Genomic DNA, 18,902 nt, shown 5'->3' with positions numbered 1-18,902 from the left:
ATCTATATGTCATTTACCGAATTAATTTAGTCATGAATTAATTTTTTTGTAAATTGTATATAGTTTAAAAGCTAGAAATATCTTGTATAAAAGAATAATGAGATGGAATCGATTGGTGTTTGATTATCGATTTCGCTTATACAAAATGGAATAAAAAAAATAATGGGAATGATATAAGCGTATACTTGTAGATTGTTTATATGGAAATATAGTGCTTAACGTATTTGTATTTTGGATAATTCCTATTAGTATATATATATTTTTTAATATTTGCACATATTTTATTGATTAATGTAGACATTTTACTCGTTTTTTATATAAACAAAATGGATACGTTTTTAAAAGTATTATTAAGAAGTTAGTAATATTTAAATGAATCAGACTTACAGGAGGTTGTGGTACATTATTAGATTGCACATCATGATCACTGTTGATCTGCATCTCCTGCAAATTCATAAAAGGTATATTATAGGATATGTAAAATGTAAATTATATATATAAATGTACTTACTTGTATTGACTCCATTTCATCCATTTTTTATTATAAATGTCAATTATTTACCAGTTTCTAGAAATTATTTCATTTGTTTTACAACGAAGAGTTGATCGAAATACCATGAATTGTAATTATGTATTTGAAAGTTATTGAAATGTTTCATATTAAATTTAGTATAATATTTTTTGTATGTAATCAAGAATGGAAACTGAAATATAATAAATAAAGTGAACAATATATATTTAAATTTAAAAAGAATTTTGTTTTTATTTTTGGTTGATAATACAGTTTTTTAATTGTTAATTGATAAAATTTACGAAAGATGGCTCTATTATATCAAAGATTAAATATTAATCTAATTAATTGAATTTTTAAATATGAATAGATATTGTAATTTGAAAATTTATAGTATATGAATACACGAATGTATATTTATTCATGGAAAAATGTGAAAAGTATTGAAGAAGAAATAATAAAAATTTACAACCTAACCTCTAATTAAATAGTGATAAAATGTGTGAAATAGTGCATATGGAATATTTATTTAAGATTATTTACAAAAAAAAAATTGTTAATTGAATAATTTTATGTAAAATTGATATAGTATAGGTAATAGATTAAGTTAAATGGTTATATGGATATATAGTGTGGTTAGTTGAGATTATAATTACATCTCGGATGAAAAAAATGGATTAATAAATATAGTTTAAAAATGTAGATTTTATTGTAATAGTTAGCTTTAATTGTCATTAAATATAGTAGGTGAGAAAATTTGTACAAAACAAATTACAATATATGGCTTGAAAAATTGGAAAATATTAATATGGTGTCAAAATATTTAATTTATTGGTATTTATTAGTTATAAAATGTTAGTGATATGTATTGGTAGATGTTAAAAATTAATGCGATCATATTTTGATAATAAAGAGTTGCATTGATATTATGTTTTAAAGGATGATTTTGAGCTTTACCAAAAAGGACTTTTATGAAGAAAATACGGTTTTCAATAGAAATTTGTGAAAAAATTAAATTATAGTTTGTATACTAATTTTAAAAAAGTTATATATGTAGATATAAACAATCGTTATATATTTTTTAAATTTACAGTATTGTAAAAGTTTGAAAAGTAGAATGTTGGTATTATATCACAGAAAATTTAATTTTATCAAAAAAGAATGTTATCCGTGTCATTTTTTGATTTCTTAGGATTGGTAACCTGTATTTTAAAACTTTATATTTTCAAATTGAATCGATCTGAAAGTTTTTTTTGTTAGTATAGAAATATTTTATTAAAAATTTATATAGTATCAAAAAAGAGTATATATTTTGGTAACGAAACAACTTACCTTTGAAGTGTTGTTTATTTAGCGTACCTGTTATAATTTAATAAAAATTTTAAATTGAATATTGTTTAACCCCCGTTATGTAACGGCTGAGAATAGGACTTATTTATATAGGAACTTTTATGTTTATTTTGGGTTCCTGAATACGTACTTAAAATATTGACATATCCTCCTGAAACATTATGTTTATATATCAGTGTTCTAGAAAAATGTAGTGTATTGAATTTAAAAAGTTTTAAGCACTTCCAATTAAACCAAATAGTCTAAGAAAGATGACATATTTATTATATATGCCTTGGTTAGATCTATACATTTGCCCATTTCGGTGTGTGTGAAACTCTGACGTCACAAAAAAAGTTTTCACTCTTGAATAAGTAAAGAAATAAATATATTTATATTATGTTATAAAGGTACATATTAAAACATATATTAGATAATAACGTCATTTTTTCCTTCATTGGTTTCGTTTTTTGCCTCTCTTTTATTGGCTTTAACTAACCATTTTTAGAGCTTGCTCTATTTCTTCAGAATTAGTCTTCTTATTGAATTTTCTACACAGCATCTAAATATTGAATTTTTAATTAGATCTTGGAATAATATACATTTGTTAATTCAGTTTACCAATTGTCACTGATGAAGTTTTCAGAATTGACATTAGTACGGTTATGATTGGTGTCATAAATTGTAGCAAATAAATACAGATGAATTGAAAATGACCAGTCAGACACCAGACACATCCTTCCTTGTTATTTGTATGCACGTATAACACATAACACTCATTTTTTATTCATCTAATAAAATATAATAAATTAGCCATGGCCTAAGTATGGTAAAAACTATTCACACACAGAACTTGCTGAACCTATCTTTAATCTCAAAATTACTTCATTATATCCAATATAATATAAAACACTTTGTTTACTTTTTTTAATACTTTTTTCAATTTTCATTTCAATCTAAAAAAATTCACATTGACAAAATGACATTTTCATCAGAAAAGTGCAGTACCAATATCAACAACTACATCACAACATATTGCCAACTTGATGGAAAAAAAATTACTAAAATTGAAATTATGAATAAAATGTTTCTTCTAAGTTCTAAGTAATGGTATAGTTCGTTATTTAATAGGTATGGTTTAATTTGTGACCATAATAGGGTAGCAATGATCATCATACATTGAGTCTGTAGTAATAACATAACATAATTTGATAACGAAAAGAAACTTCATTTTTATTTTACGATGGAATAAATTTCTTTGTATGTACCTACTAACTGAAAATGAAATGTTAAGCTCAATAAATGTTGATTTTTTAATAATGAAATTTCCATACATGTTAAACATGTAACTTATTATATTAATTACGTTTATCTTGAATATTCATAATGTACCTACCTATGTAGAATATTCCTATGATATTTTGTAAAATGGATATTCAAAAAGGAAATTGGCGTCAGGCTTAATTGTTCCCGAATAATATGCATGGGATGTACTTGGAATATTATATTGGAATATTCTATAAAAAGAATATTTCGTATTTATTTAGAATATCTTGTTCTGTGGATATAGTTAAAAAGAATATGTTTTGTATAAGAGTGATCTCAGTAGAATGATCTGAGACGTCTTGAGAGATACAGGCTTTTAAAGTTATGAAGAAAATATGGAATAACAGTTATAAATTGAAAACTAAAAAAAGTTTATTAAATTATTTTTTGCTGTACACGTAGAACTGATTAATAATTTTTTGAAAATTTCTGCTCCTTGGAAAGGTTGAAATAAGTGTTTTAAGTTAATTTTTTTCTTTGAAAAATCTTTAGAATTTTTTTTGAGTATGGCTATAATTTTTAATGAATTTTATTTGAAATGTAGAATTGTAAGAATGATTGTTAGCTAATTGTAATCCTATTAAAAATTTTATTATTTCATATGAATCAAAATCAGTTGAGAGTATATAGTTTATTGATAAATTTTTATATGTTTAAGGTTTAAAAACTTAGTTGCAATTATATAAAATTAAATGGAGAAAGTTTTATAGAATTTTTGAGGTCTGAAAACTTTTAAGTTTTGTATTATAAAATGGAATTGTGACGNGAGTATATAGTTTATTGATAAATTTTTATATGTTTAAGGTTTAAAAACTTAGTTGCAATTATATAAAATTAAATGGAGAAAGTTTTATAGAATTTGAGGTCTGAAAACTTTTAAGTTTTGTATTATAAAATGGAATTGTGACGAAAAGTATTTTAAATGTTTGTAACAAAAGGTTAAGCGTGTCAATTTAGTGACGAAAGTCATTGTTTTAAATTTTAACTGTATGAAAATGAAGGATATATAATGTAATGAATGTACATTTGTCTAGTTTGAATGGGATTTTATAAAATATCAATTTTTATATAACATCTTTAAGGACTTTGTGAGAAATTTATGTTTTAATTTAAGAGAAAATAAACGTAAAATTAAGTTTTTATATTTTATAAAAAAGTGCGGAATATAATTTTTTAGGTGAAAAAAATAAAAAAATAATAAAATAAAAATTTAAAACTTACTGGTTTTCAGTCTTCAATTTATAAAATTTGGTATAAAAATAAATAAATATTTGTTTGAATATATTGCTATTTTTGAAAAACAATATTTTTAGTGTTGATTAAAGTACCATGGTTTTTTGGGCTGTTATGTTGTAATTTATGTATTTTATTGCCATCAGTTACAGACTTACAATGCACTTCCTTAGCCATAGCTAGGAATCTTTGACCTGCCTTTGTTATTTTTAGGCTAGGCTCTGTGGGGGTGGGCTTGTTATTAAAACTCTAGTTTTACCATGATGGTCATTTTTTGTTCCTGTTGTTGGTTTTGTAACTGGTAGTATCCAATTTTTTCAAATGATTCGTTCTTCATTGATGGATTGTTCAGTGTGACTGAACTGTGTAAAGAATAATGTATTTTAAAACAAAAATTTTACATGACAAAATATTTAAGTGAAAAGGAAAAAAAATTATAGTAAAAATAATTAATATTTGGACAGAAATATAAAGGAATTAAATACTTTACAGAAAATATGTATGTAATATGTGTTATAAATGTAATTTTTTAGATTTAGAATTTATAGTATAGATAAATTGATCTTTAGATAACAGGCTTTAAAGTTAAAACAATAAATGTAGATGAAAATGAATGATTGAAATATTGACAATTAATGTTTTTTTCATATAAATGTTTAAATTTGTAATAAAAATATATTTTTAATTTGTACCTTAGTTTTTCAAGCTGTATGATTTGGGTTATGTATTTAGTTAGTACCACTTACAGATTTACATTGCACTTCTTTAGTCATAGCTAAGAACCTTTAACTTGCCCTTGTTGTTGGGTTAGGCTCTGTGGGGTGGACTTGATATGATAATTGTAGGCTTATTGGGATGTCTGTTTCTGTTCTTGTTGTTGATTGAAGATCGTTATGAAGGGAATCGCACTTCAAACAATGGTGGTCTTTGGAGATGTTCCCTATTGGTTTTTGTAACTGGTGGTATTAATCCCTTTAGTTTTGTTCTTCTTCATTGACGGTATATTCAGCGATATTTCCACTAAGGTTTTGTTGCAACTGATCTGTGAAAAGATTTGTTTATTATATTTTTTCATTCTTCTATATTTTCATTACTTATTTATAAAATTTTAACCAGTCTTGTATCTAATCTGTATTTTGTAATTGTAAATTATTTTATTATTAAAGAGACATGTTTGTTATTTTAACCTTGTACTATGAATTCTTGTTTCTGCGATTTCTCCATATGTATGTAGGATGTATATTTACATCGAAGCATTGGAGTTCACTGTTTTTCCGATATGTTATGGTAAAAGTAGTTTATATCTTCATTGATGTGTTACGGATATTAGTAAAATTCTTTTTTCTTGAGGTATGGTCTATATCAGTATATTTTTGCATATAGGTCAGATTTTAATTTCTTCTAAAACTGTAGATGTTGTAATTTCTTATCCAATGTGTTTTAGTTTGCAGACGATGTGTAATTTCAATTTTAAATATTTGTGGTGGTGTTAGATGTAAGAATGCTTTGTAGATTTTTATATGTGGCCTGAAAGAAAATTAAAAAGGTTTAAAAAAAAATGAGACCATTGTAAAGGTAAAAGATACCTATAAATTTTAAGTTGAATTTGTTATTTTTTTTAGTATATTAAACAATTATTACAATTTAATGTTCAAGATTGTCATTAATATTGATATTAAATTAAATTAAAAAAAGATTAAATATTTTTTAATAATAATTTTGTGTTTTGGTTAATATTAGTGCAAGGCCCAGTACTTTGAGTCTCGGTGAAAATATGATTAACTGATCAGGTGATTAGAATGTACATATACCGATTTATTTTATAAAGTATAATCACAATGATGATTAGTTAATCCAGCTTTAATTGAGATTCAAAATACCAGACCTAAATATAATAAAATGTGAATGCAGTAACTTACGATATTATCAAAATTGTGAAAGAAGACTGCAATTCTTATAGTCCTGTGCATCCAAGAGGTCTGGGAGTAGATAATGGTGGTTAAATTATTAGATTGGTATTAAGTAGTAAATAGTAATAAAGTAATTACAATGTGTTTGTACAAATTTGAAAAAAAAGTATTAGTATAGATACTATAAAATATATAATATGTGAAATGTGCGAAATATTATAAATAGACACAGAATGACAAATTTAAGGTTTTTTGTCTAAAAAATAAATTATATAAATATATTAAAAGAATAATAAATCATATTTATAATATGGACTGATATTTTAAATACATTATGTAATTTTTATCTACTGGAATATTTCTCTATATATAATTAATTGTTGACAGATTGAAAATATCAGAGAGTTTATATTATATATTTTATATCACAAAAGCTGTTAAATATTGGGATAGAAAATTTACTTGAATAATTTTTGAAGGAGAAAAATGGAAAAGTTTTTACATGTTATAAATGATTTTGAATTTGATGATGGGATAAAAAATAATAACAATATTAAATATTAAATTAATGATTTTGAGGCGAGGTAAGTTATTATATTAAATTATGTCTCACTGAAACGAAATTCCGAAAAATCTATCCTCGTAAAAAAAGGCAAAGTAGGTATATAAATCAGAAATTGCTCGAGGCATTTGGAGACAGTTTTGCCTAAAATGGTGGCATAGTATTTGCTCCATATCTGATAAAACCGCCAATTAATTATATTACGAAGGAAGCATCGGATTTTTTCGAATCAATAGGTATAAAAAAATGATAAAACTAACAATTTCGAAAATGTTATATTTGCATAATTTAATAAAATATATTGTTATTATTTCTATATGAGACTAACATTGAAAATAAGTTATTAAGGTTTTAATACATGATTTTAGATTTAGTGTCGGAAAAAAAATATATTTTATATCATAAAAGTTGTTAAAAATTTGGATAGAAAATTTAGTTGAATAATTTTTGGAGAAAAAGTTTTTACACATTATAAAAGTTTTTAATACATAATTCGAATTTACAAACAATAACAACGTTAAATATTAAATTAATGATTTTGAGGCGAGGTAAGTTATTATATTAAATTATATCTCACTGAAAGGAAATTCCGAAAAATCTATCCTTGTAAAAAAAGGCAAGGTATATTAATCAGAAATTGCTCGAGGCGTTTGGAGACAGTTTTGCCTAAAATGGTGGCATAGTATTTGCTCCATATCTGATAAAACCGCCAATTAATTATATTACGAAGGAAGCATCGGATTTTTCGAGTCAATAGAGAGTATAAAAAAATGATAAAAGTAGCCATTTTGAAAATGTGATATTTGTATAATTTAATATAATACATTGTTATTATTTCTGTAAATGAGTATAACATTGAATATTAAGGTTTTAATACATGATTAGAATTAGTGTTGGAAAAAAATAACAAAAATATTAAATTATTGATTTTAAAGTAAGATGAAATGTAACTGGAAATATCTTTTGAAATTAAATTTGGAATAATATATCCTTCTACATACGGCACGGTATATTAAGAATTGCTCGAAAGCATATAAGGGCATTCGTATTTAAAATGGTATAGTATTTGCCTCATATTTGATACCAAGTGCCAAATAAAAAATTAGAAGGAAGTATTGCCTGTTTCCATGCGACAGAAAAAATTCTCAGATATGAAAATGAGAAGAAAAGACATTATGGTACTGTAAGATGCAGTTTAATATGCCAATATTATTTATTGAAATATAAATATTTCTTATTTCCGATTATACGTTTGCTATAAATAGCAAACCATTTTCCCAATTCTAAGATCAAAACATGTTGTTTTATTCGATTTAAAGCAACCGATTGCACGATGCCAAATTAGCCTGTGCTTACATGATCTATGGAAATATAGGGAAAGTAATTAATTCTTGTTATAGAATAACTAATTATAATCGGAAAAGTTTGTCTACTAAAAATGAGATATTATATTGATATATTTGCAAAAATGTTACACATAGTTAGTGTTTTGTAATGATAATATACCAAACTGTCAAATGGAAAAGGCTGTAATACTGAAAACATATTTGGAGTATTAGATCAGAGAGTATCAAATAAGGAAAAAGTCCAGTTACTGACCTTCATGAAAAGTTTCTCTCAAACCTCATGGATGAGGTGTACAATAAAACATATTATAGTACTTCTCTGTACACGACGTTTCGTGTGTATATGTTTTCAGCGTTTGGTAAAAGCTTACCTTGTTCTGGACGTTGTAACATATAAATTTTAACGTCTTCTATGTTTTTAGCTCTCGAAAAAGCTACATAGAGTTGTCCGTGAGTAAATACGGGTTCCTCCAGATAGATACCCACTCGGTTGAAGGTCTGTCCCTGCGATTTATGAATCGTCATGGTATAAGCTAACTGAACGGGAAATTGCCTTCTTTTTAATTTAAATGGTAACGTGTCACCTCCTGTTTTGAGGTCTATACGGGGAATAAAAACTCGTTCTCCAGTAGGTCTGCCACTACTGTCGGTTTTTTCAGCGTCTATGTACTGGTTTCCCAATAAACGAACAATTAATCTAGTACCATTGCACAAACCTTTTTTTAGGTTTAAATTGCGTAAAAGCATTATTACGGCGCCTTCTTTTAAGACCAATTTGTGTGGCGGAAGTCCACTGGGAGTTAATGAATTTAGAAATTCGACAGTGTAATTTGCCACTTCGGCTGCCGGGTCATCCGTTGTATCCACACAGTCAGCGCTACAGTAAGTTTTGCTCAGGCCCTCTAATTTTTGCAAAACTTTTTTATTAATGGAATGGCTAATATTATTTGTTGGAACTAAAATAGCCCTACTTATGGCCACTGTTGGATCCATGTCATCAAAGCAGAACTCGATAAGATCTGGGACACTGGTAACGTAACAGTTTGTGGGTATTTGTACAATATTACCATATATTGTTCGTCGTAGAGGCTGTAAAGTTCCGTTACCTAAATTCAGGAGCCATGTAGCAAACTCGTGATTCTGAATAGCCCTTACGTTTGTTTGCAAGTCGTAATTTGTAAATAGAGGCCAGTGTCGGCTACTTTTTATACAGGCGTTTACTATTGTACATCTATTTCCGCCAACGACTACCGGTAGGGTTTGTCGGAAATCTCCGCCTAATAATGTCACTTTATTGCCGAAGGGTCTGTTATCGCTGCAGATGTCTCGTAGTGCCCTTTCGATTATGTTAAAAATAAGATTTGTCACCATGGAGACTTCGTCAATTATTAAGAGTTTACATGAGGCTATGTAACGACCTTCACTTGTAGTAGGGGAGATTCCGGTAGTCGTCGTTTCGTTAATATCAAAAGGTAATTTAAATACTGAATGAATCGTCCGACCACCTTTTAGAATTGAAGCAGCTATTCCGGTCGGACAGGCTACTAATACGGGTAATTCTTCACCTCGTAGCTTTGAGATCAAGGTTTGAAACAGGTATGATTTGCCGGATCCTGCCGCGGCATTTACCAAGAAAAGACGATTGGGATCGTTGTCATCATGAACAGCATTCATTACTGCATTACAAATGGTTCTTTGTTCATGATTGAGGTTTTCGTACATTTCCTGACCTTGTACTCTTTCGGTTTCTATATTTATAGGATCAAAACGTATTACCATTTCTGCAGGTTCTGGTAAACCGTATGATGCTAATCTAGTGCCGTTTAGCAGCAGTGTGGTTTGAATACATTGAAGTGTTTGTTGCAGAGCCCGTTCCTCAGAAAGGCCGTGGCGCCTGAAATCTTCCATGAAATAATCTCGGAATTCGTCCCAAAGCGCCGGAGCATCTGAAACTTCACAAAAAACTAATATGAAAGCGAACATGCTTCTCAATTGATATGGCATATCTCTAGAGCAAGCTTCTCTCAGAGTTCGTTTCCACTCAACGTCATCTGCCAATAAATTTCTGTGCTGGCAGGCTTCTTTAAAGGTGTCGTAAATGACCCCGTTTAGTGTACGTAACTCTTCGTAGGAGATTGCTCCAGGAACATGTAAAAGTAACAAACGTAAGTAATATAATTCCTGATTACGTATACTCACAGAGTACATTCGTGTTACAATTTTGTTAGCACCCCTTTGGCGACGGGTCCACCGTTTAGTTCTACTATTCCATACGTAATGATATGGAATGTCGGTGTACAGATATTGTCGGGCGTCGGGGTCATTCTGATTTAACAGAAACCATGCCGTTAGTTGGGTAATTTCATTATTTTCTAATGCTTGTATTTCGAATCCAGGTTGGAAACGAACCATTTGCCTGGTAGGTAGATGAACGCAAAGCCGATAAACGGTGTGGGTATTTTTATGGGTTTCAAATTGATTGATATGCCAACAGGCCTCCGGAGGAGTCATATACCGTGCGTTCAAGTAGTTTTCTACCTCATTATAATTCGCTTGATTTTCTACGTTAATGCGAACTAATGCCAGATCTACACCTTTAAATAGGTATTTATATAAGTATTTAACGCATTGGGTAGTAGCGCAAGCCTCTATATTAATATGGCATTTATACTTTAATAGGATATAGGGATTGTAAGGAACTATCCAACGATTGTCTAAAATACAGTTTCTGTTATTAGCTCTAATCGTCAAAGTTCTGCCATTGTTTGGTCTTTTATAAGAGACTTGCCCTTTTTCTGATATTACTGTAAGTTCACTAAATTCTTTAGGATACTTTTTAGAACATTGGCCATTCACCATACAAACGGAGTCTGGGTTCAATTCTCCGCAAGGGCCGTGTACCATGAAAGAGGTTACAATTTCATACAGTTCCGGTTCTAATTGCGGATCTGGTATTTCTGCACTAATGAATGCATCAATTCTGCGAGGGTCTGTTAATTTATCTCCGTCTCTTAGAATAAGCAGATTATGACAATGGGGTAACCCTCTTTTTTGGAATTCTATAACGTAGAGGTTAGCTACGTGTACCCCAAAAATGTGCTTTTTCAGCACGTCATCTATCATTTCATTTAATTTGCACTGGAATACTCTATCCATGAGAGATGGGTGGTCACTCGCAGTATAACCTGCGGGAATATTATCCACTATTTCTGGCCATCGTGCATTGGTTGTCATCGTAATGAAAAGGCTGGGTATACCGAAGCGTCCAACAACTGCCATTGCGTCCTGAAAAAGTTGCTGTTGGTATCTCGGCGAGCCTATAAAAGTTGATGGTAAAATGACCATTCTACCCAATGTTGCGGCCTCGTCATTCTCATTGCCTTCTTGGACTCTACGATGTAGGTAATCGGCCAACCCAACATATTCTGTCACTCTTAACCTCTCTTGGTTGCGTAATATATATTTGAGACGATTATTTTCGATTTTGATATACGCAGTGACAGCAAATTGTTGTGTTAGTCTGCCTCCATATTTAAGTCTGGTATCGTTATTTCTAATTCCAAAACGATAGGCATAATATTCGCATAATGTTATATTGCGATTACCATTTCTGTGAGGCATTCCTATGTACCATCCCGGCTCTCCTTGAGGGAACAGTAGAGGAAATACTAACGGATCATTATGCTCACTTTCCTCTGAGACATTTTGGAATCTAGTGGGTTCGTCGCGTACATAAATACGCATATTAGGAGTTGCTGGAGCGTCTGGCATTAAATTGTACACAGCTGCAACTTCTTCCACTCTAGGCAAGTCATATTGCCTTCTATTTATTCCACGAACATTTAATAATTCTAATGTTATATTTGGCATTTGTAAAGGGGGAGGTTCTACGTTATCACGAACGGCTTCTGCTCGAAGTCTGTCAATGGTTTGCCGTTCTAAATTGTAACGTTCTCGTAGATGCATATATGCCCTAGCGTAGGGATTTATATCTCTTAGCAATTGTTCCAAAAGAACAATTAATCGTCTATCTAAGACTTGATTATTGTTTTGTGCTCGGGCATTGACAGCATCGTCTGGATCTAGAAAATAAATAGGTCCGTAGCGTTGCAACGGCTCATTAACATTTACATTGGAAATGTGGTGATATACTTTTCCTCTGACAGAAAAGACATATGGACCCCTTGCGGGTAGGTCTCGTAGGTTTGCCTCTAAAGATACAAACTGAAAACTATAATTATATAATAAAATATACCTTCTGAAATGGGCAGACAAAGGATGTAAGCCTTGAAACAGAGCTTCTAAAACATCAGGCATAGGTGGTAAATTTTCTAAAACTACATTACCTTGTCGGCAGCATTTTGTATAGTGTCCACGACTTAGGCGTTCTACANCCGCCGCGCGGCTCCCCCGAAAAGCCTATGTGGCAATAAGTCGGCGCTTTTTCGGGCCGATCGTGCGACGCAGACGGAGCTATCAGATTTTAATATATATTGATGGTTTAATTTGTGACCATATTAGGGTAGCAATGATCATCATACATTGAGTCTGTAGTAATAACATAACATAATTTGATAACGAAAAGAAAGTTCATTTTTATTTTACGATGGAATAAATTTCTTTGTATGTACCTACCAACTGAAAATGAAATGTTAAGTTCAATAAATGTTGATTTTTTAATAATGAAATTTCCATAAATGTTAAACATGTAACTTATTATATTAATTACGTTTATCTTGAATATTCATAATGCACCTACCTATGTAGAATATTCCTAGGATATTTTGTAAAATGGATATTAAAAAAGGAAATTGGTGTCAGGCTTAATTGTTCCCGAATAATATGCATGGAATATTATATTCGAATATTTTATAAAAAGAATATTTCGTATTTATTTAGAATATCCTGTGTTCTGTGGATATAGTTAAAAAGAATATGTTTTGTAAAAGAGTGATCTCAGTAGAATGATCACGTCTTGAGAGATACAGGCTTTTAAAGTTATGAAAAAAATATGGAATAACAGTCATAAATTGAAAACTAATTTTTATTAAATTATTTTTTGCTGTACACGTAGAACTGATTAATAATTTTTTGAAAATTTCTGCTCCTTGGAGAAGGTTGAAATAAGTGTTTTAAGTTACAATTTTTTTCTTTGAAAAATCTTTAGATTTCTTTTGAGTATTGCTATAATTTTTAATGAATTTTATTTGAAATGTAGAATTGTAAGAATGATTGTTAGCTAAATATTTTCTAGTTAAAATAATGGTATTAGTAATTGTAATCCTATTAAAAATTTTATTATTTCATATGAATAAAAATTAGTTGAGAGTATATAGTTTATTGATAAATTGTTACATGTTTAAGCTTTAAAACCTTAGTTGCAATTGTATAAAATTAAATGGAGAAAGTTTTATAGAATTAGAGGTCTGAAAACTTTTAAGTTTTGCATCAGAAAATGGAATGTGGAAAAGTATTTTAAATGTTTGTAATAAAAGGTTAAGCTTGTTAATTTAGTGACGAAATTCATTGTTTTAAAATTTTAACTATATGAAAGTGAAGGATATATAATGTAATGAATGTACATATTTGTTTTGTTTGAATGGAATTTTATAAAATAGCAATTTTTATATAATATCTTTAAGGACTCGGTGATTTTTTAGGTGAAAAAAAAAAAAAATAAATAAAAATTTAAAACTTAATGGTTTTCAGTCTTCAATTTATAAAATTTGATATAAAAATAAATAAATATATTTGTTTGAATATATTGCTATTTTTGAAAAACAATATTTTTGGTGTTAAGATTAAAGTACCATGTTTTTTTGGGTCGTTATGTTGTAATTTATGTATTTTGTTGCCATCAGTTACAGACTTACAATGCACTTCCTTAGCCATAGCTAGGAATCTTTGACCTGCCTTTGTTATTTTTAGGCTAGGCTCTGTGGGGATGGGCTTATTAAAACTCTAGTTTTACCATGATGGTCATTTTTGGTTCCTGTTGTTGGTTTTGTAACTGATAGTATCCAATTTTTTCAAATGATTCGTTCTTCATTGATGGATTGTTCAGTGGTATGTTTGCCAAAGTTTTCTTGTGACTGAACTGTGTAAAGAATAATGTATTTTAAAACAAAAATTTTACATGACAAAATATTTAAGTGAATAGGAAAAAAAATTATAGTAAAAATAATTAATATTTGGACAGAAATATAAAGGAATGAAATACTTTACAGAAAATATGTATGTAATATGTGTTACAAATGTAATTTTTTAGATTTAGAATTTATAGTATAGATAAATTGATCTTTAGATAACAGGCTTTAAAGTTAAAACAATAAATGTAGATGAAAATGAATGGTTGAAATGATTGAAATATTGACAATTAATGTTTTTTTCATATAAATGTTTAAATTTGTAATAAAAATATATTTTTAATTTGTACCTTAGTTTTTCAAGCTGTATGATTTGGGTTATGTATTTAGTTAGTACCACTTACAGATTTACATTGCACTTCTTTAGTCATAGCTAAGAACCTTTAACTTGCCCTTGTTGTTGGGTTAGGCTCTGTGGGGTGGACTTGATATGATAATTGTAGGCTTATCGGGATGTCTGTTTCTGTTCTTGTTGTTGATTGAATATCGTTATGAAGGGAATCGCTCTTCAAACAATGGTGGTCTTTGGAGATGTTCCCTATTGGTTTTTGTAACTGGTGGTATCAATCCCTTTAGTTTTGTTCTTCTTCATTGACGATATATTCAGCGATATTTCCACTAAGGTTTTGTTGCAACTGATCTGTGAAAAGATTTGTTTATTATATTTTTTCATTCTTTTATATTTTCATTATTTATTTATAAAATTTTAACCAGTCTTGTATCTGATCTGTATTTTGTAATTGTAAATTATTTTATTATTAAAGAGACATGTTTGNTTATTATATTTTATATTTTCATTATTTATTTGTAAAATTTTAACCAGTCTTGTATCTGATCTGTATTTTGTAATTGTAAATTATTTTATTATTAAAGAGACATGTTTGTTATTTTAACCTTGTACTATGAATTCTTGTTTCTGCGATTTCTCCGTATGTATGTGGGATGTATCTTTACATCGAAGCATTGGAGTTCACTGTTTTTCCGATATGTTCCGATATGTTATGGTAAAAATAGTTTATATCTTCATTGATGTGTTACGGATATTAGTAAAATTCTTTTTTCTTGAAGTATGGTCAATATCAGTATATTTTTGTATATAGGCCAGATTTTAATTTCTTCTAAAACTGTAGATGTTGTAGTTTCTTATCCGATGTGTTTTAGTTTGCAGACGATGTGTAATTTCAATTTTAAATATTTGTGGTGGTGTTAGATGTAAGAATGCTTTGTAGATTTTTATATGTGGCCTGAAAGAAAATTAAAAGTTTTTAAAAAATGTGACCATTGTAAAGGTAAAAGATACCTATAAATTTTAAGTTGATTTTGTTATTTTTTTAGTATATTAAACAATTATTACAATTTAATGTTCAAGATTGTTATTAATATTGATATTAAATTAAATAAAAAAAAAAGATTAATTAAATATTTTTTAATAATAATTTTGTGTTTTGGTTAATATTAGTGCAAGGCCCAGTACTTTGAGTCTCGGTGAAAATTTGATTAACTGATCAGGTGATTAGAATGTACATATACCGATTTATTTTATAAAGTATAATCACAATGATGATTAGTTAATCCAGCTTTAATTGAGACTCAAAATACCAGACCTAAATATAATAAAATGTGAATGCAGTAACTTACGATATTATCAAAATTGTGAAAGAAGACTGCAATTCTTATAGTCCTGTGTATCCAAGAGGTCTGGGAGTAGATAATGGTGGTTAAATTATTAGATTGGTATTAAGTAGTAAATAGTAATAAAGTAATTACAATGTGTTTGTACAAATTTGAAAAAAAAGTATTACTATAGATACTATAAAATATATAATATGTGAAATGTGCGAAATATTATAAATAGACACAGAATGACAAATTTAAGGTTTTTTGTCTAAAAAATAAATTATATAAATATATTAAAAGAATAATAAATCATATTTATAATATGGACTGATATTTTAAATACATTCTGTAATTTTTATCTACTGGAATATTTCTCTATATATAATTAATTGTTGACAGATTGAAAATATCAGAGAGTTTATATTATATATTTTATATCACAAAAGCTGTTAAATATTGGGATAGAAAATTTACTTGAATAATTTTTGAAGGAGAAAAATGGAAAAGTTTTTACATGTTATAAATGATTTTGAATTTGATGATGGGATAAAAAATAATAACAACATTAAATATTAAATTAATGATTTTGAGGCGAGGTAAGTTATTATATTAAATTATGTCTCACTGAAACGAAATTCCGAAAAATCTATCCTCGTAAAAAAAGGCAAAGTAGGTATATAAATCAGAAATTGCTCGAGGCATTTGGAGACAGTTTTGCCTAAAGTGGTGGCATAGTATTTGCTCCATATCTGATAAAACCGCCAGTTATGTTACGAAGGAAGCATCGGATTTTTCGAATTAATAGAGAGTATAAAAAAATGATAAAAGTAACAATTTCGAAAATGTGATATTTGCATAATTTAATAAAATATATTGTTATTATTTCTATATGAGACTAACATTGAAAATAAATTATTAAGGTTTTAATACATGATTTTAGATTTAGTGTCGGAAAAAAAATATATTTTATATCATAAAAGTTGTTAAAAATTTGGATAGAAAATTTAGTTGAATAATTTTTGGAGAAAAAGTTTTTACACATTATAAAAGTTTTTAATACATAATTCGAATTTACAAACAATAACAACGTTAAATATTAAATTAATGATTTTGAGGCGAGGTAAGTTATTATATTAAATTATATCTCACTGAAAGGAAATTCCGAAAAATCTATCCTTGTAAAAAAAGGCAAGGTATATTAATCAGAAATTGCTCGAGGCGTTTGGAGACAGTTTTGCCTAAAATGGTGGCATAGTATTTGCTCCATATCTGATAAAACCGCCAATTAATTATATTACGAAGGAAGCATCGGATTTTTCGAGTCAATAGAGAGTATAAAAAAATGATAAAAGTAGCCATTTCGAAAATGTGATATTTGTATAATTTAATATAATACATTGTTATTATTTCTCTAAATGAGTATAACATTGAATATTAAGGTTTTAATACATGATTAGAATTAGTGTTGGAAAAAAATAACAAAAATATTAAATTATTGATTTTAAAGTAAGATGAAATGTAACTGGAAATATCTTTTGAAATTAAATTTGGAATAATATATCCTTCTACATACGGCACGGTATATTAAGAATTGCTCGAAAGCATATAAGGGCATTCGTATTTAAAATGGTATAATATTTGCCTCATATTTGATACCAAGTGCCAAATAAAAAATTAGAAGGAAGTATTGCCTGTTTCCATGCGACAGAAAAAATTCTCAGATATGAAAATGAGAAGAAAAGACATTATGGTATTGTAAGATGCAGTTTAATATGCCAATATTGTTTATTGAAATATAAATATTTCTTATTTCCGATTATACGTTTGCTATAAATAGCAAACCATTTTCCCAATTCTAAGATTAAAACATGTTGTTTTATTCGATTTAAAGCAACTGATTGCACGATGCAAAATTAGCCTGTGCTCACATAATCTATAGGAATATAGGGAAAGTAATTAATTCTTGTAACAGAATAATTATAATCGGAAAAGTTTGTCTACTAAAAATGAGATATTATATTGACATATTTGCAAAAATGTTACACATAGTTAGTGTTTTGTAATGATAATATACCAAACTGTCATATGGAAAAGGCTGGAATACTGAAAACATATTTGGAGTATTAGAGAGAGTATCAAATATGGAAAAAGTTCAGTTACTGACCTTTATGAAAAGTTTCTCTCAAATCTCATGGATGGGGTGTACAATAAAACATATTATAGTACTTCTCTGTACACGACGTTTCGTGTGTATATGTTTTCAGCGTTTGGTAAAAGCTTACCTTGTTCTGGACGTTGTAACATATAAATTTTAACGTCTTCTATGTTTTTAGCTCTCGAAAAAGCTACATAGAGTTGTCCGTGAGTAAATACGGGTTCCTCCAGATAGATACCCACTCGGTTGAAGGTCTGTCCCTGCGATTTATGAATCGTCATGGTATAAGCTAACTGAACGGGAAATTGCCTTCTTTTTAATTTAAATGGTAACGTGTCACCTCCTGTTTTGAGGTCTATACGGGGAATAAAAACTCGTTCTCCAGTAGGTCTGCCACTACTGTCGGTTTTTTCAGCGTCTATGTACTGGTTTCCCAATAAACGAACAATTAATCTAGTACCATTGCACAAACCTTTTTTTAGGTTTAAATTGCGTAAAAGCATTATTACGGCGCCTTCTTTTAAGACCAATTTGTGTGGCGGAAGTCCACTGGGAGTTAATGAATTTAGAAATTCGACAGTGTAATTTGCCACTTCGGCTGCCGGGTCATCCGTTGTATCCACACAGTCAGCGCTACAGTAAGTTTTGCTCGGGCCCTCTAATTTTTGCAAAACTTTTTTATTAATGGAATGGCTAATATTATTTGTTGGAACTAAAATGGCCCTACTTATGGCCACTGTTGGATCCATGTCATCAAAGCAGAACTC

At 28.7% G+C, this 18,902-nt stretch overlaps 1 protein-coding gene and 1 long non-coding RNA gene across 7 annotated transcripts in view; both read right to left on the bottom strand.

The window, feature by feature from the left end:
* Positions 1 to 4,928: 4,928 nt before the first annotated feature.
* The window catches only part of LOC108913689, a 17,011-nt gene continuing 3,037 nt past the window's right edge, over positions 4,929 to 18,902 (bottom strand). For 2 of the 5 annotated variants that reach the window (XM_023456054.1, XM_023456058.1), the window contains exon 3: positions 7,383 to 12,209. In XM_023456054.1, the coding sequence (XP_023311822.1) occupies positions 8,524 to 12,209 (3,686 nt within the window). In that variant the 3' untranslated portion in view covers positions 7,383 to 8,523. Of the gene's footprint in view, positions 5,442 to 5,586; positions 5,927 to 6,318; positions 6,379 to 7,382; positions 12,578 to 18,902 lie in introns of those variants that run through there. The other 3 variants (XM_023456057.1, XM_023456056.1, XM_023456055.1) reach the window with 3 other exon arrangements.
* Positions 13,934 to 16,530, bottom strand: LOC108912239. Of its 2 annotated transcripts, XR_002763176.1 has the most exons (4): positions 16,002 to 16,530; positions 15,258 to 15,607; positions 14,708 to 15,003; positions 13,934 to 14,314 (listed from the first exon to the last, which is right to left on the bottom strand). It is a non-coding gene; the product is annotated as an uncharacterized LOC108912239 (long non-coding RNA). The 2 variants fall into 2 exon arrangements; XR_002763175.1 differs by having other exon boundaries at positions 13,934 to 15,003.

This window comes from Anoplophora glabripennis, unplaced genomic scaffold, assembly GCF_000390285.2.
Source record: "Anoplophora glabripennis isolate ALB-LARVAE unplaced genomic scaffold, Agla_2.0 scaffold1137, whole genome shotgun sequence".
Taxonomy (NCBI): Eukaryota; Metazoa; Arthropoda; class Insecta; order Coleoptera; family Cerambycidae; genus Anoplophora; species Anoplophora glabripennis.
Note: the sequence above shows the minus strand (reverse complement) of the source record. Positions and strands in the feature narration are given on the sequence as shown.